Source organism: Littorina saxatilis, linkage group LG8 (genome assembly GCF_037325665.1).
Source record: "Littorina saxatilis isolate snail1 linkage group LG8, US_GU_Lsax_2.0, whole genome shotgun sequence".
NCBI lineage: Eukaryota > Metazoa > Mollusca > Gastropoda > Littorinimorpha > Littorinidae > Littorina > Littorina saxatilis.
In genome coordinates this window covers 9,350,613-9,367,874 of record NC_090252.1, presented here as the reverse complement: position 1 = coordinate 9,367,874, position 17,262 = coordinate 9,350,613, and the positions used below count along the sequence as shown (strand labels likewise).

The window sequence follows — 17,262 nt, the reverse complement described above, 5'->3', positions numbered from 1 at the left end:
TAATTACTACTAACCGCCTATTCGGACTCAAGCACGTATGCAGTCGTCTCATCGAGGCTCCGGATAAGATATTGATAACAATCCCGCCTCACCCCTCCCTTTCGTCTGTGTCTGTGTGTCGGTGCACGTGTCTACCTGTCTGTCTGTAAACCTTATCTTTACGTCCATGGGACGTATACGAATGGCATTTTCTTGATGGACAGAGGATGAATGTGGGACACGGCCTGAATTTCAACTTCGTAGTTTCTAATGCGATGTTTCTATACCTGCTCACAAGCTGACCAAGCTGTCCTTGACCACCTCATAGTTGTCGCTGTAGAACATGCATTGTGACTCTCCGCTGGGCAACTGCCGCTCCCCATCTTGCTGGTCGCCATGTTCTACAGCCGGGGATGTCGGTTGCCTTGGCAACGTCGCGTTCGGGTCGCGGTGAGCAGGACGACGGCTGATCGGGAAGTTGAGTGACAAAGGCCATGCGCCTGTGAACACATTTTATTTGGTTCATTTTATTTATTTCCTTCTTTACATTTGATTAAGTTAATATTTCACTATGTGTGTCTGTAACAAGTATTTTTTTAAACTAACGAACGGATTTTTGTTAGGGCATTTGCGTTGTCATTTTTCTCAATTTTTTAAAAGCGTTATTTGATGGCGTCAAACAATGTTGATGACGCACTTTAGCCGCGTGGCATTTTAAGTTGGGAGCTATTCCTTCGAAACTGTTACCTCGCAGACTTTTAGTAAGTAAATAAGTAAGTAAGTTAGTAAGTAAGTAAGTAAGTAAGTAAGTAAGTAAGTAAGTTAGTTAGTAAGTAAGAAAGGATTATTGGCTCGGATTTCAGCTTGGTTCCTTAAAGCGTCGTTTATGAACTGTTCATTCAATGTTTGCCGATTTCCTTACTTTTCAGACCGACACAAAATCTGAGAAAATTAAGTCTTAAAAAGGAGGGAGGCTTAAAGCGGGGGTGAATTTACAGAGGATAGGAATAAGACATCTAAAAACCCTAAGTCTTAAATTGCGGGGTCTTAAAAATGTGGGGGAGGGGGGGGGGCTGTACCACTTGCTGTCGGTATAATTATACTCACCGCTTCTCCTTTTCTGTAGGTAGCATACAGCAACAAGAGCTAGACACAGGATGACAACGAGAATGCCGGCTGATGCCGCTAGCCCAACGACGAGAGACGTGTTTTCTTCAGGTGTAGGCATACCTGAAATGAAATATACAAGTACATAGTTCTTAATGGTCAGGCAGTTATCAGTTAATGTAAACTGAAGTTAAAAAATCATTGAAGAACATAAAAGCAGTGAATGTTTCATTTTTTCCCTGATTCAACGTTCTTTTTTTTCATACAAAAAGTTCGTTGTTTGTTAATAATGATAATTACTCTATCAACGAACGACGATACCAAAAGAACAGCTTGTGAGTTAGAATTTTTTGTTTGTTTGTTTGTTTGTTTGCTTAACGCCCAGCCGACCACGAAGGGTCATATCAGGGCGGTGCTGCTTTGACATATAACGTGCGCCACACACAAGACAGAAGTCGCAGCACAAGCTTCATGTCTCACCCAGTCACATTATTCTGACACCGGACCAACCAGTCCTAGCACTAACCCCATATTGCCAGACTCCAGGTGGAGCAGCCACTAGATTGCCAATTTTAAAGTCTTAGGTATGACCCGGCCGGGGTTCGAACCCACGACCTCCCGATCACGGGGCGGACGCCTTACCACTAGGCCAACCGTGCCGGTTGAGTTAGAATGAAGCTCGATGTTCTCAAGTGTTATTTTGACAACAGTATAATATATATAAAGAAACCACCGCATCACCAGAAAACTGCGACAGTAAATCACCATTTCCTTGGAGAGCCTGGTATGGTTTATGATACCATTCAGTCAACCCCTAAGGTGAGATTCATGCTCAAAGGGTAGGTTAAGAATCGCTTCCTTCCATTGAATTTTGTATGTTATACTCTTTATGAAGCCCTCAGAACTATTCTATGATTTGCGCCGTTTAATTCAAACAAAACCGGCACGGTTGGCCTAGTGGTAAGGCGTACGCCCCCGTGATCGGGAGGTCGTGGGTTCGAACCCCGGCCGCCGGGTCACCTAAGACTTTAAAATTGGCAATCTAGTGTCTGCTCCGCCTGGCGTCTGGCATTATGGGGTTAGTGCTAGGACTGGTTGGTCCGGTGTCAGTATAATGTGACTGGGTGAGACATGAAGCCTGTGCTGCGACTTCTGTCGGGTTGTGTGTGGCGCACGTTATATGTCAAAGCAGCACCGCCCTGACATGGCCCTTCGTGGTCTGCTGGGCGTTAAGCAAACAAACAAACAAACAAACAAAAAATTCAAACAAAGTATCCTTATCATTTAAGTAAATGTATTTCTTACATCAACACATATCTGCCCAGGCTTATAAGTAGGCTCAGACCATCTTTCAGTTTGGACACATACCAGAAATAAACTACATGACTAGACTGCTTCTTGAGTAACGAGGAAATATGTGTGTGTGTGTGTGTGTGTGTGAGTGTGTGTGTGTGTGTGTGTGTGTGTGTGGTGTGTGTGTGTGTGCGCGTGTGTGTGTGTGGTGTGTGTGTGTGTGTGTGTATGTGTGTGTGTGTGGTGGGTGTGTGCGTGTGTGTGTGTGTGGTGTGTGTTTGTGTGTGTGTGTGTGTGTGTGTCTGTGTGTGTGTGTCTGTGTGCGTGCGTGCGTGTGTGTGTGTGTGCGTGCGTGCGAACGCTCGTGCGTGCCGCGTGCGTGCGTGCGTGTGTGTGTGTGCATGCGTGCGTGTGCGTGCGTGCGTTCGTGTGCGAGCATGCGTATGTGCGAGCGTTGCAGTTTGTGTGTATGTGTGTCTCGGTCTGTCTGTCTGTCAGTTCGCTGCCTGTCTGTTATCAATACGATGATTGTGTGTGTTAAAAAATGACACTTACGGCCTGGGCGGATCTCAACGGTTTCATTAAACTGGTCCTTATTTTCAAGTTTGCCGACAAACAACCAGGTCTCTCCTTGCACGTTTCCAATGGTTTTTGTCATCAGCACATTCTGGCGGGAAAGCGAGTCGCACGAGCACCCTACTATTAGTGGACAATTGATAACGCCGTGATTAAACAATACGTGACAGGTTGGTATTATCAGATTCTGCTCAGGGTCCGTGAACACTTTGATGTCTGTTAAGTTGCTGGTTCCACCTGCACAAGTATTGTTGACCCTGAAGGTCAAGGTCGCGAGGTAGCTGCCGTTGTCAAGGGATGTAGTCTTGCTGTGGGTCTGGAAAGAAGCACCTTGAGAAAACAAATATGCGTAATACATTAAAGAGAAACTCTGTCTCTCTCTCTCTGTTTCTCTGTCTGTCAGTATCTGTTTGTCTGTCTGTCTGTCTGTCAGTATCTGTTTGTCTGTCTGTCTGTCTGTCTGCCTGCCTGTCTGTCTGTCTGCCTGTCTGTCTCTCTGTCTCTCTCTGTCTGTCTGTCTCTCTCTCTTTCTCTTTCTCTCTCTCTCTCCTCTCTCTCTCTCTCTTTCTCTCTCTCTCTCTCCTCGGCTCTCTCTCTCTCTCTCTCTCTCTCTCTCTCTCTCTCTCTCTCTCCTCGGCTCTCTCTCTCTCTCTCTCTCTCTCTCTCTCTCTCTCTCTCTCTATCTCTCTCTCTCCTCGGCTCTCTCTCTCTCTCTCTCTCTCTCTCTCTCCTCGGCTCTCTCTCTCTCTCTCTCTCTCTCTCTCTCTCTCTCTCTCTCTCTCTCTCTCTCTCTCTCTCCTCGGCTCTCTCTTTTACTCCGATATTGCTCTCTCTCTTTTTTTTCTCAACACCCCCCCCCCCCCCCCCACACACACACACACACACACACACACACACACAGAATCTCCCAATCATTTCATACTCACACATTGACTCTCCCGACAAGACTCCAGTGCTGATCGAGGCAACAACTAGGGCACACACGATTCTCAACAGAGACATATCCATTCAGTCTATCGTGGTCAATTGCTCTTCACTCTTCATTCCCATCCGGACATCGCAGTCCAGTACATGTGCGGATACAAAAGAGTTGTCTGTCGCGAAAAATCAACCATAAGCCGGAAATGATACCTTTAGCAGAATAATGGTGATCGCGTGTGAGAGCGAGAAATAGATGTCTTCAGCGTTGAATTTTACACACGTTGTCTCAAATTCCAGACCGTCGTCAATTTTGATCTGGTCAGTGTACCTTAAAAGCTGGAAATCTGTTCTCAAAATTGAGGGGAAAAAAAGTAAAAAATAACTGGTTCATTCAGGCTGCTCTTTCTTGCGTTTGGAGTCTTTAGACAAGTTAACAAAAAAGTGATTTGAAATGGTGATATCGGCCCCTAAATTAAAACTGAGCTGAAAGTGTCCCTGCCCTACACTACATCATAGTATTAATGTCAGGCATCAACACCGTCTGTTGGTAAAAATGTAATCAGGCTTTCAGCGGAAGGAAATAACCGTGCTTTTACAAAACCAAGTAAGAGGCCCTATGTCGCTGACAGTTAGATGTCATGGTTCACTACAACCTGTGTCTTTCAGTTTCACACTCACACAAAATCTCAATGAAGTAGTCACGAGGAGGCGGCTTGTTGGATGGGAAGGGGGAGGGGGGCGGGGGGGGGGGTCACGGTTAGAAGTTCTCGTGATCATTGTCAAAGAACCAAAATCAAGTTTCCCCTTTCCGGTCGTGAATTATGAGTATGACTTAACAGCGCAGAAAATCAGTATACGGGCCTCATGATAATGACTTATAACTTCCTCAAAACACACAGTTACACCTTTGTATCATTGTCAGTTGTAACATCCTCAACTGAAGCGCAGCACAAGGATAATCATATGACATTGAGCACAATGCACTTCTGTCCGAAAATTTTTGGAGGCAATGTAGGTAAATATGTAAACTTATAAGTCTTGATAGGGCCTGCTTTGTTCTTCAGTACCGTCTCTGCATACTCATCGTTCATCATCATGCAAACTTCATCTGGAAACGTTTGTGATGAAATTCTCAATATATTTTTTTTTTGAAACGATAGAATTCTGTACTCATCGATACAAGGACAGTACAATACAATACGAATTTTCGCTTATGAAAGCTTTTTCATAAGCGAATATTCGTATTGTATTGTGATGTCCTTGTATCGGTGAGTACAGAATTCTATTGTTTTTAAACTTTGTTCATCTCACTACAGTCACTTTGTTGTTTATTTTTTTCTTTTTTTTCTGTTTCTTTCTATCTTGCTTTCTTTCCTTCTTTCTTTCTTGAATTGTTTGAGGTCTCCCTAAATCTGCGTATGCTGCGTGAATGGCGGGGTAAAAACGGTCATAAACGTAAAAACCCACTCATGCAAAACTGAACATGAGTGAACGTGGGAGTTACAGCCCATGAACGAAGAAGAAGAAGAAGAAGAAGAAGAAGAAGAAGAAGAAGAAAAAGAAGCATTGTTTGAGGGACTATTAATTATTGGTTTCGAGTTGGTTTGCTTGCTTGCTGGGTTTTATTTATTTATTTTGTTTTCTTATCCGGTTATTTGTTTGTTTATTTGTTTGTTTGTTTGTTTGTTTGTTTCTTTCTTTCTTTGTTTCTTTCTTTCTTTCTTTCTTTTTTTCTTTCTTCACGTTGTTTGTTTGTTTAGCAGAAAACCATACACAGATAGACTCAGCAAACGTTAAAATATCAAGAATATTAAAAAGCGAGTTATTTCCGGAACTTCGCCGGTTGTCCTTCCAAAATGTTCAGACTGAGCAAAACAAACAAACTACGTTGTAACTGAATTTTGCGTGCAGGTAAAATTGAAGCGGCAGAAATTCAGAGGTTAGTATATATATAGTCACAGTACTATCTACCATGACTTTGTGTGTGTCTCTTGTGTATAGTATTTTTGAATAGGCTGAAGTTCTTGTGAATGCTCCGTCAGTTTTGTCACAAAGTAAACTTTCATTAACTTAACCTTTATTGATGGGGTTGTTTTTTTCGTGTGTTTGCCGGTTTGTTTGCTTGTTTGTTTAGTTTTGGTTTGTTTTTGGGTTTGTTATGATATATAAATATATTGATGTTTTATTCAATGTCAGTATATGTGTGTTGTTGTTGTTGTTGTTGTTGTTGTTGTTGTTGTTGTTGTTGTTGTTGTTCTTTTCTTCTTCTTCAGTCTTTGTTCTTTGTCTTGTTAGTTCTTGTTGTTGTTTGTAGTTGTCACCAGTCAAAAGCGACACAAATTACGGAGAAAATACTGAAAACTTGGAGTAGTCTGATAGACACGTGGGTTTTATCAGTATTCGGCATCAAATGAATGGAGACAATTGGGCATTCCTTTTAGTCAGTCACCGCACACAAAAACCGAATAAACTCGTGTCTATTCCGATCCGTGTTTTATTAACCGGAAATAGCGTACTGCTACAGTTCAAGATGGTTGACGAAGTCACGAAGAAAACTCTAGCTCAGATTCCCTTGCTGAAAACTAAGGCAGGGCCGAGAGATGGCGAGCAGTGTATCCAGCGATTGAAGGAAGAATACCAGTCGCTCATCCAGGTGATCATTTAGACTCATCTTTTCATGTAATAACTTTAATGTTTAAGTTCCATATGCACGTTTTGCGGCATAGATTTGGGGCATGTGTTGAAAAACTTCCTCTGACTCAGTCTGAGACAGCTCAGATTTGGTACAACTCCCTCTTTTGGTTGAGCATCTCGCTTGAAAGTATCTAGACGTGGTGAAAAATCAAGGTAAATTTATTCATGTGTTTTTCCACCAAATGTTACATTCGGGACATTTGTTTTCCAGCACATGCATTGGCCTTGTTAATGTTAGCATGTTAACTGACATCTTTTAATGCGATTCTTTTTCAGTCAAAGCAGCTCTTGTCTTAAACCAGGAAAAGTGAAGCAGATCTCTAACACTGTATCTCTAATGGTTGATTGCATATAACCTTTTTGATTTCTTTAACATAGTGGCTTCTTTGTGATTGTTTCAGTATGTGAAGAACAACAAAGACGCGGACAATGACTGGTTTAGGCTGGAGTCCAACAAAGAGGGAACACGCTGGTTTGGCAAGTGCTGGTACATCTATGAACTCATCAAATATGAATTTGAAGTGGACTTTGATGTAAGTCATTGTAGAATTTTTTTAATTTTTTTGTGTATTCTGCCTTCTCTCTCTCTCTCTCTCTCTCTCTCTCTCTCTCTCTCTCTCTCTCTCTCTCTCTCTCTCTCTCTCTCTCTCTCTCTCTCTCTCTCTCTCTCTCTCTCTCTCTCTCTCTCTCTCTCTCTCTCATATTTACCAGTACAGCAAGGATGTGTGGAATGGACTATCCTTTACATATGAGCGCATACAACTCGTTATTTGTCAGCCAGAAGCAATAACAATTTTTTTTTTTTTTTTATAACTTTTGGAAAGACGTTTAAGTCAATCAATCAATCAATATGAAGCTTATATAGCGTGTATTCCGTGGGTACAGTTCTAAGCGCTTGTCGAAGAGTTGTCAACACAGGACTAACAAAGAAACTAACATCTTCAGACGGACACGAACCCTATCACACACTAGCAAACCCTGATAAACATACAACAAACAACTGTTTAACAACAATGTACACATCAATAGCTAGGTCCAAACAAAATAATATTAAGCACAAAGAAAACACCTCTCACAGAGCACAGCACAAGAATGTCTTTTGGGGCACAACACATCACTTCGAACATGAAAGTCGCAGCCAGCTACGGGAAGAACGGAGTCTTCAACCTACTCTTGAACGCGTCAAGAGAGGGGCTCTGGCGAAATGTGCCCTTTTAATCGATAAACAGTAGCAAGAATTTTCATTTCATGCTAATGTTTACATAATAACTCGATGGGCTAAAACCAGAACCAATTACCTCCAAATAACATGTTTTGCAACTTTATAGTTATTTGACTTATGGTAACATGATTCTCACTTTCTGTGAAGGATTCTTAAAAATCTTGCATAATTGCGTATTTATAAGTCATAATTTGTTCTGGCTCCAAGCATTTCTCCTGCTCATCTTGGAAGCAGAACCCTCTAACTCCATCCAGGTTGGAAGCAGAACGTGCTAAGTTCAGTTTAGTCTGTTCTGCTACTGAGGCCTGTGGGGAAAGGGGAGTGTTTCACTGCGAGCCAGATGCAGCCATCGTCACCTGACCTCTTCTGCTTGCTGTGTCACAGTCACTTTTCCTGTTTTCAGCGCAGCCAGATAAGCGCACATTCGCGGTAGTGGTATCTGGTCTTGACCCTTTCTGTGTGGTGTAGGATTTCCTCCAGCACACAGAATAGTGTAACTAGCAGTAGTAGAGTCTGCTGTCGACAGAAAAAGGAATTTGATAGACTGTGGGAACTAAAACAGGTCAGTGACACCTGTCAAGTGTCAGTATCCGAATTCCTGACTCCGGATGTACAGGGTTTAAACACAATTAACTTTCCTGTGATAAAGAGTGTATGAAGAATGAATTAGGAAAGATTGCAGTCCCTTGATATTGAGGGAGGAGGGTGGTAATAAGGGGGTTGGGGCCGGGGAGGGGGGTTGGTGGTAAAGTGGGTGCAAGGGGGTGGGGTGGGGGGGGGGGGGGGGGGGGGTGTGCTAAACTGACAAAAGGATGGTCCACTTTCTGAAAACACTTGAACAGAGAACAGCTCTCTGCCATTTTTACATCTGCTGTACAGTCAATTTGGCTGTTGCTCGAGTCAGGACACAGATTCAAGTGAGTATCTTCATGTATTATGTTTTTTCCCCATTTGAACAGACCATAAAAGCTGAAATTCAGATTCCTTTTTAAAATATATACCTTCTGATTCAGTCTAAATCCTGTATCTGCAAACTGATTCCTAGCTTTTTGTGTTTTGTTTTCCTAATTGTAAAACACAGGCAGGTAAATGTGTTTGTTTCAGCGTGAATGTTCTTGCGCGCGTGTGTGTTTGTTTGTGTCAGTGTGTGTTTGTGTGTGACGGTGTGTGCATGTGCTCATGCCTTAATGTTGTAGTGTATCCATGCAGCTCTTTAGTGTTTGTTAAAAAATTAAAAAATGTAAGTGAGTGTATACAGTATTTGTGTATGCTTGTAAAGATGGATAAATGAATGATTTGGTTGATGGATTTTGTCAGTTTAATTGACTCTAATATATTTTGTTATTCAGAGGTTATCACAATGTCAAACTGATGAGCATGAGTGGTCAGAGTGTAATCAAGTACTAATGTTTCATTTGTTTGTGTGAATAGAAACACGAAAACTATCCAAAGTTTTAACGCAGAAGCGATAATACGGAGGCAATTACCTTTTTTTTTAATTATCGGTTAATAATTTTAAAATAGAAGTACATGTAGTAATTGCCTGTTCAAAGGAGATAACATTCATAGTATCCATGTCTTTTGCAGACGCTGTTTGAAAGGAGATGAATCAGGCCGTCCAGGCAAGTAAGAAGCACCATGCATTTCAGGAGACTGTCCTTCGGATTCACGGATTACGGTTGCATAATCTCCTTTCTGCCAATGCTAAAAGTGAAACCTGATGACTTTGATGCGTCTCCATTGGCAAAATCTACCCCAAAATATGACGATTGTGCTGTTTCTTCAATCGAAGATCCTTTTGAGAACATGGTGAATGGGGGTTATCCTCCTGTTCGAGTCATGCATCAACTCCAATACTTGCTGATTGTGATTCCACCCCTCAAAAATGAATCAAGCTACCCAACTCCTGTACATCTTTCTCCTGTGTGTGCTTCCACAGTTTCTGTTACCCTGTAGGTGTATTCACATCAGCTTGTAGTATATATGTCAGACACTGCTCCCGGTTAAGGTGAAACTACCACAGCATCTCTTCCATCTGTTTATGGAACCCCAACAAAGAAAATTCTGTCATCGATGAAGGAAGCATCCTATGTGACACCTCATGAGAAGAAGTTCAGCCGAACTTGAAGACTCTGCAACCCGGGACTACGAGAAAAGGTGTGTTCGAAAAGCGAAGACACTCAGACATGAATGTTACTCAGGAATAACTGGTCAAACGGCTAAGACAAAAGCAGTACAGGAGGTCGACTGTTAAAAGTGCAAAATGTGTATTATTTATTTCGACCTTTCTGCACAACATTTTTGTGAAGAGGAAAGTACAACAAAAGGTAAGAATGCCTATTTGTTTTCTTGATAATGAACAGAGCATGCAGTCAGGATCTAAAGCTCGTGATTTTGTTACCATTTGCATTGTGTGGTTAAAATGCGCCTTCAGCCTTGTGTTTATTCGTTTGTTTGCTTGCTTGTTTGCTGCTTTGTTCGTTTGGTTTGTTGTTAGTGTTATTGGGTTTGTAGTTTTTGTGCGTAACGCAAAACGATATGAGCTGATACAACATAAGATTACCGTTGGGATTTCTTGAAAAACACAATAAAAAATAAAAAGTGTAATGATTTCAGAGAGAGTTTTGTGTGTGTGTTGTGGTTTTTTTTCGCTATGAAAAGTACCGGCAATTTAATTTTTATTTATGCGTGTTGCGTTCATTAGGCCACACAATGAATGAATACATGAGTCCTTGATGATATTTTTGCAAGTGACTTGACATTTGTTTGTTTATGACGGTAATAAACTTTGAAAAACGATTTGAACTAATGTACAGTATAAGCTTTGCTTGGAAGCAGAACATGCTATGTGTGAGGAGGCTGCTTCTGACTGCTGTAGCACAGGCCACAGTGGGGTCTGTGTGGAAGTCAGAAGCAGCTATGGTGCACTGGGCTTTTCTAGCTCCAGAACTGAGAAAAGAGCAGGAGTGTATTCTGGAAGCAGAACAAATTATACCTTTTTTGCATATGAAAAAGTTGTTCAATTAAATTGATTACTAGTGTGCATGACCAGTGTTACCTCTAAGTCAAGTGTGTAAAATATGAGGGCTACAATCCTGTGTTTACTATTTGTTATAAGGGGTTGAAATCTTCAAGTGGCCATTTCTCAAAATGGTGGAAATCCAGTTAGATGGTTCTGGTTTTAACCCATCGAACTATACAGTTTCATGAAACATTCTGTACTTCAGTAACCCCTCCTCTCTCCTCCCCCCCCCCCCTCCCCCCATTTATGTGTTTAGTTCTAAGAACCCTTGCAAGGAAAATATGCGAGATGATTAATATTCTGAAAAACTCACCTTATTCACATTTAGCTGGTTATGTATTTAAACAATCCCATTTAGATGTTGGTTTAAAGGAAAAATGTTGTCTGCATTGTTTTTAAAGCTGACTTGTAATTGTACTGTTTTCTTTACAGATGCCCATCACCTATCCCACCACAGCGCCAGAGATTGCACTACCAGAATTAGATGGGAAAACAGCAAAGATGTACAGGTCTGGTGAAAACACATACACACACACACACACATAGACACGCATGCATGAATTTGCAAACATGCATACTCACAGTGACATCAGTTGGCGTTGACAGTTGACAAAACTTTCAAATTATCAAAAACTCAGGGGTTTTGGTACTTTATGTTAATATGTATCGATTGGAGATTGAATTTCCCTTCTTTGAGTCATGTGACGTCAGAGGCCGACAAAACTTTATAATTTGGCTTTTCAGGTTGACCGAAACTTCAAAGGAACTAAAAAAAAACACCAACGTCATGTGTTTGATTGCATACATGTGTGTGTGCTGTTCAATGTCAAAACAACAACAAAGTCAGTACATGACGTGTGTTTTGTAGTTCCTTTGAAGTTTCGGTCAACCTGAAACGCCCAAATATGAAGCTTATGTGTTTGATTGCATGTGGATTGCATGCATGTGTTTGTGTGCTCGTTCAATCGTCAAAACAACAACAAAGTCATAGTACCTGAAAGGAATTCGATCGATACATAAATGTTATTTGCGTGTTTGACCAAAATATGTCATTCGACACAGATCTCGACAGACATTGTTCACCTCGACCGCTAGCGCGGTCTCGGAGAACAATGACTGTCTCGATCTGTGTAAAATGTCATATTTTGGTCAAACACGCAAATAACGTATAATATATGTCAAGTGAAAGAACTGAATTTGATTTGACTATAGACGGGCGCTGTGGCGTGGTGGTAAGACGTCGGCCTCCTAATCCGAAGGTCGTGAGTTTGAATCCCGGCCTCGGCCGCCTGTTGGATTAAGGGTGGAGATTGTTCCGATCTCCCAGGTCAACTTATGTGCAGCACGCAAGCACACGACCAAGTACGCACGGAAAAGATCCTGTTATCCACGTCAGAGTTCTGTTGGTTATAGAAACACGAAAATACCCTGCATGCTTCCCCCGGAATCGGCGTATTCTGCCTGAATGGCGGGGTAAAAACTGTCATACACGTAAAAACCCACTCATGAAAAAACATGAGTTTCAGCCCATGGACGAAGAAGAAGAAGAAGAAGATTTGACTATACAATAATGAACCAGATGACAATGAAAATGTACTCACCAAAACACAAACAATAAAAACACGAATAGACCGGTTTCAGCTAACACAATACTTTAAAAAGAAGAAAAGAAAGTATTTAAAGTATTGTATTTGTAGCTGACGAAGACATATGTGGAAGGCAGTCTATTCGTGTTTTAGTGAGTACATTTTCGTTGTTATCTTCTTCTTGTTCTTCTCACCTGCCGTCTCGTTCTTCTTCTTCTTCTTCTTCTTCTTCTTCTTCTTCTTCTTCTTCTGCGTTCGTGGACTGAAACTCCCCTGTACACTCGTGTTTTTGCACGAGTGGAATTTTACGTGTATGACCGTTTTTACCCCGCCATTAAGGCAGCCATACGCCGCTTTCGGAGGAAGCATGCTGGGTATTTTTGTGTTTCTATAACCCACCGAACTCTGACATGGATTACAGGATCTTTTCCGTGCGCACTTGGTCTTGTGCTTGCGTGTACACACGAAGGGGGATAAGCCACTAGCAGGTCTGCACATAAGTTGACCTGGGAGATCGGAAAAATCTCCACCCTTAACCCACCAGACGGCAGCGACCGGGATTCGAACCCTCGACCTTCCGATTAAGAGGCCGACGTCTTACCACCACGCCACAGCGCCCATCGTTCCTATTCTAATACAATAATGTTTATGACAGAGTACTTATAAGTTATATAGTGAATGTGTGTAAATTGTTGTAATTGTGTTGATTTATGCACATACAGTGGTGGAAACCCCCCCCCCCCCCCCCCCCCCCCCCCCCCCGTTAAAGACCTCCACAAATCTGAGAAAATCAGGTCTTAACAAGGAGGGAGTCTTAAAATTCCCGCAGTGGGGCACTGCGGTTATGAAATTAAAGGCCCCTCCTGTTTTTGGAACCGCAGGAGCTTTCTAGTTTGCTGTTAGGTAGATTTTTGGTTCCTCTTTCCTGTCATGCTCTCTTTTTCTTCATGAATTCTTTTCTTTTTTCTGCCTTCTTGCTCATTCACCTGTATTTTTTTCCAAAAATCTCTTCTCTTGCCGCTTGTCTCGCGATTCATGTATAGTTTAATCTGTTAGTGTTCTGATGTAAGTCCAGCAGTAGATAGGTTAAGCCTATTTTAACATACTGGAAACTGGTAATCTTCCAGTAGGTATTAATTTAGTTTTACTAAAGCCTGCTGGGACACAAGTAATGGGTTAGTGCATTTGTAAACAGGAATCGCTTGACAAGTGGCCCCCTTCATCCCCCCCTTCCTCGTCCTGATATGGCTCTGCGTAGTCGGCTGGATGTTAAGCAACAAATAAACAAACAAGTCTTAAAATGGGGGTAAATTTACAGAGGTTATGAACGGAAAGTCTGAGAAAACAGGGTCTTTAAAGGGACGGAGTCTTAAATGGGGGGGGGGGGGTTCCACCGTATATACTATCTATAGGTACAAACTGGATTTTTCTTTAGAGATGATAAGTGGTATTCCACATCCAAAAACGTTTGGAAAGTTTCTTATTGACAAAACAATACATTCACAGATATTTCGATCCAACAGTCTTTTAAGTGAACAGACAAAGAAATATTCACACAAAACTTATCTTGATAGAATCAGTTTTCGCCAAGAAGCCAAGAAAACAGGTATTCTGTTCTGTTTTATTCTATTTCTGCTCTGTTGTTTTCAGAGGAGGCAAGATCTGCTTGACGGATCACTTCAAGCCGCTGTGGGCCAGGAACGTTCCCAAGTTTGGTATTGCTCACGCTATGGCTCTTGGGGTAAGTTTTTCTGTTTGTTCTCCTTTTGTTTTCTCTCTTTCTCTTTCTTCTGCTGTCTTTATTTCATTCTTTCGTGTTGTGTTTGTTATGGAAATCATATAGCTTGATCTTGTTGCTTCTCACAGGCTTAGTTAGGCTTGCAATATGATGTAGCTACTCTGTGCTGTTTCTTTCCATCAGAATTCAGAAGACTTGAATGTGTTGTACTTCTGCAGGTCAAGGGAAGTAACTGTTCTGAATTGCATTTTTTTCCAACTGGTCAGTCTTTGCAGTGAGACTGAATACTTAAATAATCAAACAAAAATTTAAAAGTTCACCATTGTGTGAGAGGTCAAGAGTGCATCAGAATCTGTGTTATATTGAGTAGCTTCCCCTGTCTTGTTGTAAGCCACTTTTGATTCTGTGCCTATCAATGAACTGTAGGATGTTCTTCTGGAAACTTTTTGATAATGTTGTACATAGTCTTCACTCACACTGTTTCTTCTTTTGCAGCTGGGTCCGTGGTTAGCGGTGGAAATTCCAGACTTGATAGCACGTGGTGTGGTCATTCCCAAAGACGCTGGAGCTGGTGATAAAAGCTGATGTCCTCGTTTACTGTAGATATTTGACTGGATATATGTAAATGGGAGGGGGGAAACGTTGCGATGGGGTGGGGAAGACTTGGGGATGGGGTGGAGGGGGGGTCAAGCAAGAGGCCGTTGGAATGGCTTACTGGCAATTTTTTAAATGAATATTTTGTGTATATTTATTTCTGGTGGTGGCTTGAAAGACATGCATTGTGCATGTTGTTGTTTTTAAAATGTTTGTGTAACAAGACAATGGGATTGCTCAGTCTTCATAAATTTACATTTGTCAAAATGAAGTGATCAGATAAGATATAACTTTATCTTCTTGGGTGGTTCAAAATTCATCGACGTAGAGAAAAAAAAATTCCAGTTCAGTTTACCAATAGTGAACTGGCATGTGAGAAATATCATCAGCCGTGCAACTCAACAGTACTGTGCAACGCAAATGGTAGGGATCCAACCTTTGGCTTGAAAATTTAAAAATTGCAAGAGCATAATGTTTAAAGTGTTTGACAGGTTGCTAAATGTTCTTTATCTGTTTACATCTGTGTGTGTGTGTCAGTGTGTGTGAGTATAATGGTGTGTGTGAAATTTCTAAATTTCTGAATTCAAGTTGGCTGGAAATGACTGCTCAGACCTTAGGTGGTTTTTTTAGTCTTTTTAACATGTGATCCTGCTATTCATAATGCTTTGACACAAATTTCACAGCTGTCTGTGAGTTGTGATATACAAACATACGACATTAAAGAAAGCATGCAAGATTCAAGTCTTCGCCTTTGCTTTTTTGATGGTGCTGTAATGTGACTGAAGCTTGTGATCGAAATGTGGCAGTACAACCTGCACACCAACCGCCTCACCTTACACACAACTTCAGATAACATATTGGATTAGTTACAACACAGAATTCCAAGATTATAACAAACTCAAAATTTGAAAGAGCAGGAGTCTCGGGGCTTGAAAACATGAACACGCGCATGCTGGAAAAAGAAAACAAAATTGGGTACATGTAGTGCCGTACTGTATTGCAGTTTGCTTTACCCAGGGCCAAAGCAACCCGATTTCGTAGAGAGCTATATTGTATGTTGAACAGTTGCATGTAAGACACTTGAAGTCCGAAGTTTGTTTGTTTGTTCGTTCATGGGCTGAAACTCCCACGGCTTTTACGTGTATGACCGTTTTTACCCGCCATTTAGGCAGCCATACGCCGCTTTCGGAGGAAGCATGCTGGGTATTTTCGTGTTTCTATAACCCACCGAACTCTAACATGGATTACAGAATCTTTTTCGTGCGCACTTGGTCTTGTGCTTGCGTTTACACACGGGGGTGTTCGGACACCGAGGAGAGTCTGCACACAAAGTTGACTCTGAGAAATAAATCTCTCGCCGAACGTGGGGACGAACTCACGCTGACAGCGGCCAACTGGATACAAATCCAGCGCGCTACCGACTGAGCTACATCCCCGCCCTGAAGTCCGAAGTATTACAGTGGTACCTGCGAGTAAAGGACACCCTTTGGACCAGGCAAGTGTCCCTTCATTGTAGGCGGCCTGTCATGACAGGTATATTTTGGTATCGATAACAGACAACAGAAAGAGGTGTCCCCTTAATAATAATAATAATAATAATGGACATTTGCTATAGCGCATAATCATATATATGCTCAATGCGCTTTACAATAACTATGTTACCTATTAATACCGTGTGAGATGGAATTTTTTACACAATATATCACGCATTCACATCGGCCAGCAAACCTCAAGCCTATTAGGGCGAGCATTCACCTTTCACGGCCTTTATTCCAAGTCACACGGGTATTTTGGTGGACATTTTTATCTATGCCTATACAATTTTGCCAGGAAAGACCCTTTTGTCAATCGTGGGATCTTTAACGTGCATACCCCAATGTAGTGTACACAAAAGACTAGCACTTGAACCCACCACCTCGGTTAGGAAAGGGGGCAGAAAATTGCTAACGCCCTGACCCAGGGTCGAACTCGCAACCTCTCGCTTCCGAGCGCAAGTGCGTTACCCCTCGGCCACCCAGTCCACTCGGCCACCCAGTCCACTCAGCCACCCAGTCCACTCGGCCACCCAGTCCACTCGGCCACCCAGTCCTTGTCTCTGTCTCCAGGGTTTGGTTTACTAATGCACCATACTCTAATAAACATCTATAAAATGACCCATAACAATTCCTTTTAGTTTTAATGAATCAAAGAGTGCATTGAGATAATGTACCACTGCGACGGGCGCTGTGGCGTGGTGGTAAGACGTCGGCCTCTTAATCGGAAGGTCGTGAGTTCAAATCCAGGCCGCGGCCGCCTGGTGGGTTAAGGGTGGAGTTTTTTTCCGATCTCCCAGGTCAACTTATGTTCAGACCTGCTAATGTCTTATCCCCCTTCGTGTGTACACGCATGCACAAGACCAAGTGCGCACGGGAAAGGTCCTGTAATCCATGTCAGAGTTCGGTGGGTTATAGAAACACGAAAATATCCAGCATGCTTCCTCCGAAAGCGGCGTATGGCTGCCTTAATGGTGGGGTAAAAACGGTCATACACG

General features: G+C 42.1%; 2 protein-coding genes across 2 annotated transcripts; one reads left to right on the top strand and one right to left on the bottom strand.

Moving 5' to 3' along the window:
- Nucleotides 1-109: 109 nt before the first annotated feature.
- Nucleotides 110-4,325, bottom strand: LOC138972154 (uncharacterized; the record flags this gene model as incomplete). The annotated part of the gene is given in 4 exon segments (XM_070344915.1): nt 110-479; nt 1,087-1,209; nt 2,935-3,285; nt 3,882-4,325. Coding segments are annotated over 4 exon segments (765 nt in total). The 5' UTR covers nt 3,964-4,325.
- A 2,066-nt stretch (nt 4,326-6,391) lies between these two features.
- On the top strand, nt 6,392-15,468 carry LOC138972726 (ubiquitin-fold modifier-conjugating enzyme 1-like). The gene is made up of 5 exons (XM_070345382.1): nt 6,392-6,529; nt 6,972-7,103; nt 11,247-11,323; nt 14,051-14,141; nt 14,634-15,468. Exons 1-5 carry the CDS (start codon nt 6,407-6,409, stop codon nt 14,721-14,723), a joined length of 513 nt encoding a protein of 170 aa, XP_070201483.1. The 5' UTR covers nt 6,392-6,406; the 3' UTR covers nt 14,724-15,468.
- The last annotated feature ends 1,794 nt before the right edge of the window (nt 15,469-17,262 follow it).

Bases quoted from the DNA above. Each gene is read 5' to 3' on its own strand.
- LOC138972726 (XM_070345382.1), top strand. From the start codon at position 6,407: ATGGTTGACGAAGTCACGAAGAAAACTCTAGCTCAGATTCCCTTGCTG. The intron at 6,530-6,971 runs GTGATCATTTAG...TGATTGTTTCAG, and splicing joins AATACCAGTCGCTCATCCAG to TATGTGAAGAACAACAAAGA. The intron at 11,324-14,050 runs GTCTGGTGAAAA...TGTTGTTTTCAG, and splicing joins AAAACAGCAAAGATGTACAG to AGGAGGCAAGATCTGCTTGA.